The 15,833-nt window shown below is 35.1% G+C and overlaps 1 protein-coding gene across 1 annotated transcript in view; it reads right to left on the bottom strand.

Moving 5' to 3' along the window:
* Positions 1-880: 880 nt before the first annotated feature.
* Positions 881-15,833, bottom strand: part of HCRTR2 (hypocretin receptor 2) — a 124,183-nt gene continuing 109,230 nt past the window's right edge. The window contains exons 5-8 of the mRNA XM_060110286.1: positions 9,661-9,881; positions 6,556-6,677; positions 3,238-3,463; positions 881-923 (exon numbers count right to left, since the gene is read on the bottom strand). Of these exons, the coding sequence (XP_059966269.1) occupies positions 881-923; positions 3,238-3,463; positions 6,556-6,677; positions 9,661-9,881 (612 nt within the window). The remainder of the gene's footprint in view (positions 924-3,237; positions 3,464-6,555; positions 6,678-9,660; positions 9,882-15,833) is intronic.

Genomic DNA, 15,833 nt, shown 5'->3' with positions numbered 1-15,833 from the left:
AATGGATTCTATATTAGGTAAAATTATTATCACATTCTTATTGATAACAAAATTTCAGTAAAATTAATGACATTTTACATTCAATCTGTGAAATATAGCAAAACAAGAGAGATATATATTCTATGTGTAGCATCAAACAGTCACAACACACTGCTTTCAGAAGAAGTCTTCTAATTTGTGTTATTAGCACATAAGGAGGTAAGTAGTTGACCCTTTGTTCCATAAGACTGGAAGGTTTGGGGAACACCTGTTTCTTTCCCATTTGCCCTATGATGGTCAGTACTAAATCCAGACCTCTTAGGAGGATTCCTATATCAACAAGTTGACAGCAGTGTGCCTGAGCTGCTAGTTCATTCCCACAGTTTCTTGTAAGGACTGATGTGTGTTTGCTTTCTCCTTCCGGGCAATGCTCATTCTTGGCAACTGTCTGCTTCTACAAACTTAGGTTTTTGTAAGGGTGAATAAAACTGGAGATTTGAAGGTTTTAGTTAGAAACTCAAGGACTTCCCTGGTGGTCCAATGGTTAAGACTTTGCCTTCCAATGCAGAGGCTGTGGGTTTGACCCCAGGTCGGGGAGCTAAGATCCCACATGCCTTGGGGTCAAAAAACCAAAACATAAAACGAAGCAATATTGTAATAAACTCAATAAAGGCTTTAAAAAAATGGTCCACATCAAAAAAATCTTAAAAAAAAAAAAAAAAAAGAAAGAAACTCAAATCATCCAAGTAGCCATAAAGCACGCCAGGGCTTTAAAACCTGTCTTCTTCCAAACTGCACTTGTAACACAGGGACACTATTTCATAAAGCATTACCTCTTTGAGTGAGATAATGCTGAGTGACTTTCAACATTGGTACTCAGCCTCTTTTTTCTGACCTCCAATCAGGTTGACAGTAGTGATGACGGTGGTCCCTGTTGTAGATACCTGGGCAGTAAAATACTTTATTTCACATGGGCTAGTATATCAGTGCCAGGTGGTAGTCTCTGGAGCAGTGGTTCTCAAATTTTAAGGCCCTTCAGAATCACCTGTAGGGCTTGTGAACACACAAACTTTGGGTACCACCCTCAAAGTTTCTGATTTGGTAAATCTGGGATAAGGTGAAGATCTGCATGTCTAATAAGTTCTCAGGAGATGCTGAATCTGATGGCTCAGGAAGCACACTTTGAAAATCACTGATTTAGAGCAAAGGAATTCTGACTTCTGAGTCTGTTCTTCACAAAATCACACAACTACTGCCTCTCTGAGCCTCTCTCTCTCTCTCTGTCTCTCCAGCTCTGGCTCTCACTTTCTTGTTCTCTCTCTCCCTCAGTCTCTCTTCTTAAATGACAAATAACTAGATATATTAGGATCTAAAACATTTAGCTCTTACTCTGATCTCAGAACTTCTGATTTGACAAATCTACTTAGCTATTAAGGCATATGATCAATATTATTTGACATTATCCTCAAACGAAAGTGCTAACATCCATAGCAATGTGAAAATCACAACTCGTCTTTCATGCAGCATAAATAAGAAAACAAAAGTTCTCAGATGTACAAAGGTGAGAAAGCAGAGAGTTACAATACTTTGCTTTCATTGATATTGTTCTGATAATTAGCAATATAATTTCAATAAACCTCATATTTGAGGGTAGTTTTTGCTTTGAGTAGTAAAAAGCACAAGGTAATCCCCAGTTCTAAAGCACAAAAAACATTTGTGGATAATTTGGTTATATTCTTTCTGAAAGTGATGAGTTGGAAAAAAAGAAGTAAGAAAAGAGCAAGATAATTTTTATGTTCTATGAAAATCTTTCATAAATATTCTCCATACCTTTTGTTTCAATAAAATAAGAATGCCTGCTACTATACTATAAGAAGAAGAGCAACTTTCCATGGACATCTCTTTTACTTTTAAGGTGACTATTTGAATCAGAATAATTTTGCAGAGAAGCAAATTGAAAATATTCAGTGCTTTGAACCCCAGATCTTACATTTTTATGGAACGTACTGCACTCCTGTTCATTTGTGTGTGAGTAAGAGCAAACCCCTCCCTTCTCCTAGTCACCTGGATCTCAGCCACAGGCCCAGGTAGAATTCACTAACATCAATAGAGTCACTGTAATTAAATAGAAACAAAAAAGTGCAACCTCCCTGTCCATGTCATGGTGAGGACCACCATCATTGGTTGCTTCCTGCTCTGAGTCTGAAACATCTCCCAGAATGCCTTGCTGCTCTGCAGCCTCTACCAACAGGTCCCCCTCCGTGGACTGGAGCTCTCTTGAAGGCACATTCACACCCTAGCACCTAGCACAGTGGGTGCTTTCTGGGAGGTGTTTGATAAATGTTTACAAAATGTAAATAAATGTAAATATTTACCATCAAATCTCCATGACATTACCATGTCCAATATGGGACCCAGAGGTGATTTGGTATTCTACTACCTTTTTTCTTTGTAAATTGAATTCTTAATTTCATCTAGCAAAGCCAGTTACCTCATTTTTATTGGTTAGAAGAATACAATAATGGGATATCTTAGTCTTAAATGTTGAAATCTTTCCTTAGAGATGGAAATTGTGTGTTTATAGTTACTCCACAGTTTTTACATGAATACACAGTCTTATTGGCCATATGTTGAAATGATAAATGTTGGCAATGGTAAGGTTACAAACCCAGGAAAACTGTGTAAATGAGTTATAAAATTAATGGAAAATAAAGTTGAATAGTATACATGTTTATATAGTTCTGAAAGATAGCTTTTGAGTTATCTAATATAATGTTATTTTGTATATAAATATACTCTCAAATGTCACACCATAATGACTCTCTTTAGTGATTTTTTTAAAACTATAAAGTCAACTAACATATCTCTTGTTAATACAGAGTTAGTAATTGCTACTTCTTTTAGTAGCCAACAGAAAACCAAAGGATAAGTTTGGGTAACTTTTAGCCACCAATTTGAAGGTAAGATTAAAATAACAATTAGAATTGGAAATGCTCATACATTTAATTGACACAAATTCTAATACATGAAGCTAAAAGTGAAACAGCTGGAAAATAAGTTCAGTGGAAGTTTCAACTTCTAACATATCTCAATCAAAAGTTGAGAAATGATTTTAAACTGACTTTATTTCCAAAGAGTAAGAGATCATTTTCTTTTTTAAAAAAAATGGGTCCACAAAGTAATAAATTTCTGTGTACAGAGATTTAAAAAAAGAAGAGTGGTACTCAGGCATCCCTGTCCTAGGCATCAATCTTCTACCAGTTTTGGAGTGGCCCCGCACCGTTGGCCGCTGGGAGTGTGCTAATGCTCGTGAGCACGACCTGCTCGGACAGTTTTGATATGTTATCAATGTTGCTGATCTGGGTGGTCAGGGACTTTCGGCTCTCAGTGCTCGTCCGTCCCCGGGCTAGCGGATCCTCCTGGCGGTGATGAGCTCCAAGGCAACAGCAAGAAAATGCAGCTTTAAATTCCTCTCGAAATTTTCCTGGCAAACCAGGGAGAATGAAAGGAAAAATAATTCAACATGTTTTAACCAATCATGAATAAAATACAACTGAGTGGCTCCTATTTTAGAAAAGGAAATTAGTTGTTGGAAGCTTGGTACACCCTTTTTTAATAGTTAATTAATTATTTAACTGAAGTATAGTTGATTTACAATATCATGCTAGTTTCAGGTGTACAGCACAGTGAATGCTATATATATATATATATATATATATATATATATATATATACACTCACACACATATATATACATATATGTATACATATGTATATGTATATTCTTTTTTATATTCTTTTCCCTTATAGGTTATTACAAAATACTGAGTATAGTCCCCTGTGATATACAGTAGGACTTTGTTCTTTATCTATATTATATATAGTAGCAGTAGTGTATAGATTAATCCCAAACTCCTAACTTATCTTCCCTCCGCCCCTTTCCCCATTGGTAACCATAATATTTTTTTCTATGTCTGTGGGTCTATATCTGTTTTGTATATAGGCTCATTTGTATCATTTTTTTTAGATTCCACATATAAGTGATATCATATGATATTTGTCTTTCTTTGTCTGACTCACTTTACTTAATATGTTAATCTTTAGGTCCATCCATCTTGCTGCAAATATATACAATGGAATATTACTCAGCCATAAAAAATAATGAACTAATGCTTGGTACACTCTTGAAACATTGACAAATTTCCATAAAATAGTGAGGCTGCTTTTCATGCCCAATGTTTGGAGTTTGTTTCATGCCTTTAGAGGCAAACCTCCTATACTTGTGAATGTGGGTTATTGTTAACTAGATAACTATAGTAAAGCTGAGTATCAGCAGAAAGGTACTCAGAGATATTTAACGATTTAAAAAATGATGAAACCTAAGTTATACATGGCCAAAAGTACACAGAAATTATCCCTGCATTGTACTCTGAAGAAACTGTTCTATTGACACAATCAGTTCAATAAAATATCTAGAAATTTTCTAATGTTTCATAATCTGCATAAGGCAGAACAAACTGAAAGAAAAATAAACAACTTTAGAATTTTTTCTTTATCTTTAAATTATTGATGTGACATTGGAAAAGGATAAGGATGAGACACTGACCTTTTAAGCCTCTAAGGGTAAATGGCAGTGTTGGAAATCACCAGTTCTTTTCTCTAAGCTTTGATTACCTACCTGAGTTGTTGAGTGATTAAAATTGGTGCCCACTGATTATCAGTTGCCTTCTTGCCTCATCTTAACCCCCATCATGGCACTTTGACTTGGTTCTGTGGCTTCTACTTCATATAATTTTCCCTATAACCCTCTAATAGATTTTCCCTGGTTAGTGCAAGCTCAGGGCCTTAGTCATCTCTAAGCCCAAGGCAAGTGTTACCCCACTGCACTTTTTTTTTTTTTTTTTTTTTTGCAGTATGTGGGCCTCTCACTGCTGTGTCCTCTCCCGTTGCGGAGTACAGGCTCCAGACGCACAGGCTCAGCAGCCATGGCTCACGGGCCCAGCCACTCCGTGGCATGTGGGATCTTCCCAGACCGGGCCACGAACCCGTGTCCCCTGCATCGGCAAGTGGACTCTCAACCACTGCGTCACCAGGGAAGCCCCACCCCACTGCTTTTTAAGCCACAGCTCCTCAGGCACTTCTCCCTTCAAATAACACTGGGGCGGTGGTCTCTGCTTATCCCAGTCTGAAAGTAGTCTTTATTTTGGAGACTGGGGTTGAATGTGTCAGAGGAAGGCATGGAAAGTGGCAACTGAATACAAACCACCCCTCACATATACACCACCTGATTCACCAAAAGGTGAAATAAAGCAGGTATATAGAGGGTACATGCCATGACTGAAAAACAAAAAGTTATTTAAAACAAAAAGCCTAATTGATTGTCTTTTTTAATAACCTATATAACCTAGAAGGCCAAAGATGAAGTTAGAAAATGCACACACTTTATTCAGCATGCAATAAAATGAATTGCTTATTCTTTCATATAAAATCATCATATATTTGGAGATGGAAATAAAAAAGAAATAGCCGGGCTTCCCTGGTGGCATAGTGGTTAAGAATCCGCCTGCCAATGGCGGGGACATGTGTACGAACCCTGGTCTGGGAAGATCACACATGCCGCGAAGCAACTAAGCCCGTGCACCACAACTACTGAGCCTGTGCTCTACTGCCCGCAAGCCACAACTACTGAAGCCCGCACACCTAGAGCCCGTGCTCTGCAACAAGAGAAGCCACCTTAATGAGAGGCCTGCGTACGGCAACGAAGAGTAGCCCCCGCTTGCCTCAACTAAAAAGAAAGCCTGCACGCAGCAACGAAGCCCCAACACAGCAAAAAATAAATAAATAAATAAAATAATAAAAGAAATAGCTAACCAGTTGGAAAGAAGACAATGTAAAGATATAGCTAATTAAAACACAATTCTAAAACTTAATTAGACAAAATGTTGGTAGATAAAAAAATATTTAGTTAAATGATTTTTATAATTATATTGATTCCATAAACAGATGGGTGAAATCAATTGCAGAGGTGTGTATGTGTGGTTCGTTTAGCTTATGTGTTATTTAGGAGGAATATAATTTGTTTTATGGTCAGTGAGAAATCTTGAGATAAACCCAAGAGCTGTTACCCACAAGAGAATTGTAAATACATAGAAATACCTAAAAGTGGAAAGGTTCCAATTCCATTTCAATTAGACTACAAATGTTGGCAAAGGAAATGAAACAAGCAAGGCTGTTTTATTTTCAAATAAAATGATTTTACATCTTTATAAATCATAAGTTTAATGTATGACAAGCAAGATTCTCTTATTCAGTTCTCACAGTTCTCACCTTCCTCCTATTTCAAATTTTCTTCTAAATTTTATGGAAAAAATTACTTAGATAATTTTTTCTGATGCGTTAGGTAACACATGTTCCCCCTCATAAGGGAAAAAACTCAAGACCAGTCAGATCAGGGAAAAATATTCTCATTGTATTGCAACTAATATCTTCATACCGTTCAAAAGTGTTCAGACCTTCTGGTCATCAATCCCTCACCCTGTCCTGTGGTTTGTACAGAAGAAACAGTTGAAAACTCACCACTGAGAAAATTATAAATAATTGGGTTCGCAGCACTATTGGCATATACAAGCCAATGTGAAAAGGTAAACCAGGCATATACAGTCTCTCTGTCTTCTGTGTGGGTAAACATCCCAAATACTCTGCATGAAAAGAAACAGTAACATGAAATGCAGTGTGATTCTGGAAAGTACCTTTTTAATAATTAAATTCAAGGGTGAACACAACCCTTGGTGGCAGTTCCCTGACTCCAGTGCTGCCCTGCAGGACAGACCACTTGTAGATTTAGGTCACACAGTGGGGCTAGAATAACTTCAGTACCTGAAGGGCACCTCCAAGGCACAATTAGTAAATCAAAAGCCAAATCAGGTCAGAGAAGGTCTCTCCTGTAAACAACAGCAATAAGAATACAAAGGTTGAATATATATCTATCTCCCTTTTTTTATTTTGTTTCTAAACACAGTGGAGCAGCTTTTGTTACTATTTCATTTTGTGTGCATTTTATTTATTTATTTAACACTGGAGTATAGTTGATTAACAATATTGTGTTAGTTTCAGGTGTACAACAAAGTAATTCAGTTATACATATACTGAATACTATGTTTTTTTCACGTTTTTTTTTCCCATTTAGGTTATTACAGAATATTAAGCAATGTTCCCTGTGCTATACAGTAGGTCCTTGTTGCTTATCTATTTTAAGCATAGCAGTGTGTACAAAAGCACTCCTAAATTGCAGTCTGTAAGCACTACTTCCTACTTTCATTTGCGCATTGATCAATATTACATTTCTTCAACTCCAATCTTCCAGCCTTGCTGAAATTTGGCTTTTGGGTTTCTTTATATGCAGAGAAGAACTAGTTTTCAATAGGCAAAATTCTGGTAATTTCTTAAAGTTCATGAGTTAAATTTTTTTTTATTATTTTAAACTGAAAAATATGTTATTATTATCTCTTTAAAGGTCATTTTTAAGATTTGTTCTGTACTTCAAAATACCCATTTATCAAATTCTATTCACTAGACAACAGCAGGCAACTTGCAACTACCCAATAAATGTATAGGCTGAAGATTATAATGCATTTCCTGCCAGAGGGTCCATCACTGATTGTGGAATTTGTGCCCATGATAGAAATAGGTTGCAAGAATAAAGTGGTGTTCTATGGAGTACTACAGTTTTACAAAAATATAATATATAGTAAGACAACATGGATAAATAGAATTAATATGTTATGACCCTCTACCACAATGTATCTTTGAAATCCTAGACAAACCAGACCTGCTTTAAAGAAGTTGGTTTTGACTAGTCAGGCAGAACACTAAGTTTCAAAGAAAAGAATTTAGGACTTTACTTGTAAGAGAAAGAAAACACGAGCATAAAATGCAAGGGCAAACAGAGATAAGTATTTGAAGAAAATGTGTGTGATAAAGAGAAAAACAATTTTCAAGGCTTTTTTGAAATTTTTATTTTGTGACAAAGAGCAGAAGTCTCAAAACATGGAAACTATTTAAAATTTAACATGGACTTTCTCCTTAGAAAGCCATTTATTTTCCTTGGAAAGGGAGGTCTGTAAGTCAGAAGAATAAAGAAATATTATGGAGAAGTAGGTATTTGGAACCAGCTAAAGGGAAGGTACAAGCGCTGAGATGCAGGAAACCCAAATGAGTCCTCCAGAGAGCAGTAAATCCAATTTTCATTGAGTTTAGTTTGACTAAAATAAAACTACCAAAAAAAAAAAAAAAAAAAAGGAGAGAACCTATCTAGTATCCTGGCATATTTAGAAGGTTCTTAAGAGCAAAAATCATCATCTAGCTTCAGACTAGAATACATTTGTAGGGGATTTCTGTGGGCAAGAAAAATAAGAAGGGAATTATGAAAAAATATGGAGGGCAAAGTTGCTTTTGTTTTCCTGTGAGCCAGTATACATCTGAAGGATCCAAGCTGCCACAAATCTTATACCTTTAAGGCTGTGACTGTACTAAACAACATTGCTGAACAGAAGTTCATTTTCTCTTTCTTTTCCATTGAAAAAGTCATTAAGAATAGATATACGTATAACTGAATCACTTTGCTATACAGTAGAAATGAATATAACATTGTAAATCAACATTACTTCAATAAAAATTTATTTTAAAAAAGTAAAAAAAAAAGAAAGAAAGAAAAAGTCATTAAACAATCAAAAACAAGGCCCAAAAGAGAATGACAAATCTTTTCAGCTGGTTTACCAGCTTTAGACTGTTTGATTCCAGCCAAAGCTGCCTCTCTTCAGAGTCCCCAGCCATGAGGAGTAGGATATTGACTCTGGATCCAGAAAAAATGAGAGAAGCAATCCTAGTTTTATTTCGAAGCCTCTGATAAACAGAATTAGTATTACCTTGGGACCAGTCTCTGTGCAACTATTACGATAATTCTCAACAAAGATGGCTGGCCAGAAGGTTCCTGGGTACCACTGCTCCTGCATTGGTTGATCATGTTGGTTGTTTTAACTTAATAGTGTCTCTGCAGCATTACAAATAACATACCTTCTCTCACTGAAAACGTTTGTACTGATTTTTATTAATATTCATGCTAAACTTGATTCAATGACATCAGGAAATGAATTTTCTTTCTTTCTGTTTAAACATTCAAAACACAGTATGTGCTGTGATTCCATTTGTTTGTGTGTGTGCTCACAAATGCACTTTTTAAGTATAATTAGAATGCTAACAACATTCTTATCTCTTTTTATCCTTTAGATAAAGTTCTGTCACTGTTTCCTATGTCTTTGAGAACAAAGTTTGGAAAACCCATTTGTTCTGATCAAAAAAGAGCTCTGAGCTGTAAATGAGTTTTTTTGTATTAGAACTTCTTCTGCATCTAAGGCTTAGCAATTAACTTGAAGAGGTCAGGGCAACATCTGTTTTATGTCTGCCATTCAATAGAGAATTTGCATGGATAAGAGCATTTAAAATCCCAGTGCTCTGAAAAACTGTGTTCCCTACCTGCTGGTAACAACAACACATTGAGTTACCTGGCCTGGCAAGCTATCTAGGCAGACAGTTTCCATTTTTCTCTGGCTTAAACAAAGTCCTTAATTAAGAACCAAGAAAAATGGCAGATCTCTTCATTTTCAAATAGTAAGTGAACTTTACCTCTTTAGCACATTGAGGATGCTAATTGGTAGATAGCAAATTGCAAACACCAAAAGCACAACCATCAGCATCCGGGCTGTTTTCCGTCTGGCTCGGATCTGCTTTATTTCAGCGGCCACAGCGCTAATCCTGGATTTGGTCTGCTGTTCTGACCCCCGAGGCTGTGAAAGAGGCTGCAGGGCCTTCCATTTTCTCTGAACTACAGATGATGTTCCAGGAATCTGAAAGGAGCGGATACCCTTTATTGTTATCTGATTTAGGAAAGTTCCACTTTGGAGGAGTAATTGGAAGACACAGTAAGGAGAGTATCCCAGACACCCGTGGCCTAAGAGGTTTGCGTGCCTCTTTCCCAGAACGTTTGCTGAGTGGAGTGTGTTCTTGAGTAATACAGCCGAGTGCCAAATAGGAGTCTGGGTGGAAAAAAAAAAGTTGCAACATCACTATTTTGTTGAGGTCTAAAGAGAGCTGCAAATGGAAACGATATCTCTTTATAAAAAGAGAAGTTGTCCACTCAAAGGAATAATATTCAACACTAAAAAGAAATGAGCTATCAAGCCATGAAACAATAGAGAGGAAACTTAAATGCATATTACTAAGTGAAAGAAGCCAATCTGAGAAGTCTACCTAAGATTCCAACTATATGCTATCCTGGAAAAGATAAAACAATGGAGACAGAAGAATGATCAGTGGTTGCCACGGGTAATGGGGGGAGAGATAAATAGGCATAGCACAGAGGATTTTTAGGGCAGGGAAAATACTACTCTGCATGATACCATAATGATGGATACCTGTCATTACACATTATACAATGTATTTGAATACACCATCCAAACCCATAGAAGGTACAACATCAAGAGTGAACCATAAAGTAAACTGTGAACTTCCGGTGACTATGATGAGTCAATGTAGGTTCATCAGTTTTAACGAATGTATCAGTCCGGTAGGGGATGTTGATAATGGGGAGGCTGTTCATGAATGGAGGTTGGAGAGAGATGGGAAATCTCTGTACCTTCCACTTGATTTTTCTGTGAACTTATAACTACTCTAAAAAACTATATGAAAACAAAGAAAATCTTCTTAATTTAAAAGGGAGAGAACTGAAAACTGGAGAAGAAGAGCTCTTACTAGGAATTCTGATGCAGCTCAGATACCTAGAGTTGAAACAGAAGGAAAACCTAACAGGTAGTTGCAAAAGTAACCTGCATAGTTTTTCATGCATCAATACTGCCACCTGCTGCCAGATGGAGAGATAGGACTTAACTACCTATTGCTTTTTATTAGGTTTTCTGCTTCTCAGGTTTGGTTAAGTCAAACCTTTGAATAAAGGAATAAAAATAAAATAAAATATTCTCTGTTGCTTATCATTTGTTGTTACAAAATTTTGTGGACCGACCCTTTAAAATGTACATAAAAACCGTGAATATCCTTTGTCTTCCATGAACGTTTCAAATAGCTGGAATTTGTAACAACAGTTACACAACTTGTACTTTTCCACTTCTTTTCAAAGTTATTTGATAATAGCAGGGAGTCCCTCCAAGTATAATATTGTCTTAATTATAAGCTCATGAAGATTGATAGGGATTAGTGAGAAAAACAATAACATTCAGCATGTGTAATTTTTTAAGAGTAAAATGTGCCAACAAGCACACCATAAGAACATCCTAGTTCTATTAAGATTATTCAGCTGTTGCTTTTATCTCTGTGCTGCAAGCCAGAACAGACCAATGTGCCTCTCACAGTGGATGTTGGATGGATTCTGTTGCTTTATCCATAACAAGATCCAAGTTTGTTAGATAATCTTTAATTTGAGAACAGAATTTTACTTTGATTTCCATACAGATAAATTAATGATACTTAATTAATTAAGGTGCTCCTTTTGAATATAAATATTCTCTCTCAAAAAGAAGCAAATGAAGTTAAGGAAAACCTGCCCTCAAATTGAAAAACACCTGATAAATGATTTCTCTTCAGATTCTGTATGTCCTGCCATGTAGGCTGATCTTTTCACATCGTGGTGGCCCCACTCAATCTTCTTATCCATTGATTGAGACTCTTTCCTCTTCTATGAGTCTTTTTTATAGATAGTCATTTTTAAAAATAATTGAGGAGAAGCTGCAAAGGATGTTGGAAATTTCCAGAAAAACTGTAGCATGAGTAACCCTATTAATGTCTGCTAAATGGCCTTGAACTGTTTCCTAAATGATCTCTAAGAGATCATTTAAACTTAAGCAATCTGTTATTCAATGCTACCCTGAGGAAAAAAATCAATATCCTGCATCTGATGACTTCTGCAACCATCCGAAAGAGTTCCCATAAAGAGAAACTGCCACAGGGAGCATAACTATGGTTCCTGCAATCATAAAAAAAAAAAAAGCAGAAATGATGTCCCCTCTTAGATGATGATCTAAATAGAAGATGGTTAATCCTGCACTCATTGTGAAGAGACATACAATAATCCCCATCAATAATTTGTGTATGTCTAGAGAAAGTCAGCATAGTATCAGTAGAAATCACTAATTTTAACTGAGCACCAGGAATGATGCACAATCTGGAGTAATCATTAAAGCATTCTTAATAATAGGTTATTGTAAATCCCATTTATAGATGGTCAAGCAGACATTGAGAAGGATTAAATAAAATATCCAAGTCTATATCTTTAATAAATGACAAACCAGAATTTACATTCAGGTCTGTCTGATTGCAAAGTTCATTTTTTCCCGTTGTGATGCACCATTTCCATTTATAAACTTCGACACAATCTGATATGGAAGTTAGCAAATTTTTTAACACATGCCTAGTTACATAAAAGCAATAATAGTCATACAAAAGGGCTTTTGAGAGATCCAGGCTATGGGACTGTCCATGTGAGAAGGTCTTTTCCCTGTCATCTCAGCGGGGGCTCAAAAATCCCTGACTGTGGAAAGCACACACACACACACACACACACACACACACACACCCCACACACACATACACACACAACACACACCCTTACACTCAGACACACAATGCACAGCATACACAGCACACACACACACACACACACACACACTGCTTTTATTCCAATATCATAAATAAACTTTAAAATCACCTTTGAGGTGAAAAAACATCCTGGTGGAGGTATTATCACAGTTATGAATTTGAACTATCATGTAGATGATGTACATTGAAACCTGCCCTGTCTGAAGAAGTCTTTGTGGCCAACATAAGCAAATGTGCTGCAAACATTAAAAAGTGGATGAGAGAATATTATGAACAACCAGTAAATTTGTAAACTCAATGAAATTAAATGAAATGGATAAACACCATGAAAAAAAAAGATAACCAAAACTGACAGTGTCTTTACAAACCCTGTTACAAAAAACAAAACAAAACAAAACAAAACAAAACAAGAAAACTCCAGGCCCAGATAGGTTCATTGATGTAGTATTCAATCAAACCATAAAGAATAAATAATATCTATCTTATTTAGACTCTTTCTGAAACTCAAAGAAAAGATAATATTACAACAAATTTTAATGAAGTCAGTAACCCTGATAAAGACATGAAAACAAAAGAAAACCACAGACCAAATATCTCACATGAATAGAGATGAAAATTCCCTAAAAAATATATATCAAACCAAATCCAACAATAAATAAAAGGATAATAAATTTTGCTCAAAAAAGCAGATTTATTCCAGCAATGCAGTAATGGTTTAACATTTAAAAACATCAGCCAATGTAATTTATCATATTAACAGAAAAAAACATGATCATGTCAATAGAGAAAGGAAAAGCATTTGAAAACTTTAACACCCTTGTATGTAAACTAGTAATAGAGAGGATCTTTCTCAACCTGATAAAAGGCATCCATGAAAAGTCTTTAGGGTATCATCCTACTTAACATGAAAGATGAACACTTTCTTCTAAGATTGGTAACAAGCCAACAAAGATTTCTCTCACCACTTCTACTCAACATTGTACTGGAGATCCTAACCAGTACAAGAAGAAAAGAAAAATAAATAAAAGGCATATAGATTGCTTCTATTGAGAAGACATTATTTCTTATGAAGAAAGTCTTAAGGAATCTACAAAAATGCCACTAGAACTAAACATATGAATTTAGCAATATGCAGGATGCTAAAGCAATAAAATCAACTGTATTTCTATATACTAGCAATAAATGATTCTAAATTTAAATTGAAAATAACACATTTCAATAGCAAAACATGTATTCTAAGAATACATTTAACAAAATGTGGACAAACTATGTGTACTTAAATTATGGAAATTGCTAAGAGCTATTAAAGAAGACCTAAATAAATGAAGAGATATAACATGTTCATGATTATAAGATTTAATATTGTTAATATGTCAATTTCCCCAAATTGATCTATAGATTTAATGCAATAAATCTCATTCAAAATAATAGCAATCTTTTAACTTTATCACTCCTTTACAACTTTTTTTTCTTTGTTCCACCTTGGCACTTCTCTTTTAGAATTTAGATGCACATGCTAAGTTCTTATGATCAGTATCATAACTATTTTCTTTGCCTCATTGTAGCAAGAGAATGTACGTTTTTATTATTTCAATCACTTAAAATGCTTTGAGGCTTGCTTTATAGACTATTGTAAGATGTAACCTGAAGACTATTCCATGTGCATTTGAGATGAATGTGTATTCTGCTACTTTTGAAGAGGTATCCTATAGATATATTAGGTCTAGTTGGTTGACAGTTTTCTTCAAGTCTTCTATGTCATTGTTAATTTTCTGTATAGTTTTTCTATCCATGACTGAAAGATGAGTGTTGAAGTTTTCAATTATTATTATTGAATTGTCTGTTTCTCCACCTAATTCTTCTAGTTGTTGCTTCCTGTATTGTGGGCTTCAGTTGTTAAGTGCATATAGCTTTAGAATTTTTATATCTTCTTGATGGAATGATTTATCCTTTGAAATATCTCTCTTTACCCATAGTAACACATTTTATTAACGTTTCTTTTGTCTGATATCAGTACAGCTACTTCAGTTTTCCTTTGGTTACTGTTTGCATAGTTCCTCTATTTTACATTTAATCTATTTGTGTCTTTGAATATGAGGTGTGTTTTTTGTAGACATCATACAGTTGAATCAGGTTTTTGTTTGTTTGTTTGTTGTTTATCTATTCTGCCAACCTCTAGAGTGTTTCATTCATTTACATTTAATGTAACTATTGAGAAGGTGTAATTTACATGTCTCCCTTTGCTGTTTGTTTATATATGTGTGTATATATATATATATGTATATATATATATATATATATATATATACATATATAGTTTCTATTTTGTTCATCTATTCCTCCATTGCTTCTTTATTTTGTGTTAAACAGATACTTTCTAGTATAACATTTTATTTCTATTGTTGTTTTTTTCGCTACATTATTTTTGAGGTTTTTTTTTAGTGGTTGCCCTGAGGATTATAATTAACAACTTAATCTGTTTAGATTAATGCCAACTTAATTTCAATAGTATACAAAAATTTTGCTCCAATATAGCTTCATTCCCTCCTCCTTTCTTTGAATTACATCTTTGTACATTATAAGCTGAAGATTCACAGTTTTATAATTAGTGCTTTACAATGTTATCTCAAGTCAAATAGGAGAAGAAAAGAATTTCAAACAAAAATATATTTATACTCTCTTCTATATTTACCTACATAGTTACTTTTATCTCTCTGTGTGAACTTGTGTTACTGCCATTTGATTCTGCCTCTGCAATTACAATTTGCTGTTTATTTTCTCATACTAAACTGACTTGTTATCATCTAATGTTAATTATTTTAAGTTCTTTTTGAAGAAGGTTGAAGAATAAAGGGCAGTAGATGAGAATGTGATAAAAATTGGAACAAGGAAGTTCTTTCAAAGTTTTAGTCTTTGGAAAGTTGAAATTTAGTTCCTGACTCAAGTATCAGTACAGTTCATCCCCAGCTCCTCACACAGTCCCAGACATATGGTAGGTGGTCAATAAATATTTGTGGAATGAATTAATATGAGTTCATATAATGAGTAAGATTGAAGTGTTGAATTATTTGAGAGTTAGAACTGAAAAAATGCTGTCAGGTACACAAGAGTTAAGATTTAGTGAGTCTTAAAAAGAGGAGTTCTAGAGAAGATCCTGTAGAATTTCCAGACTGAATGAGTTCTCTGAGACA

This window comes from Mesoplodon densirostris, chromosome 10, assembly GCF_025265405.1.
Source record: "Mesoplodon densirostris isolate mMesDen1 chromosome 10, mMesDen1 primary haplotype, whole genome shotgun sequence".
Taxonomy (NCBI): domain Eukaryota; kingdom Metazoa; phylum Chordata; class Mammalia; order Artiodactyla; family Ziphiidae; genus Mesoplodon; species Mesoplodon densirostris.
Note: the sequence above shows the minus strand (reverse complement) of the source record. Positions and strands in the feature narration are given on the sequence as shown.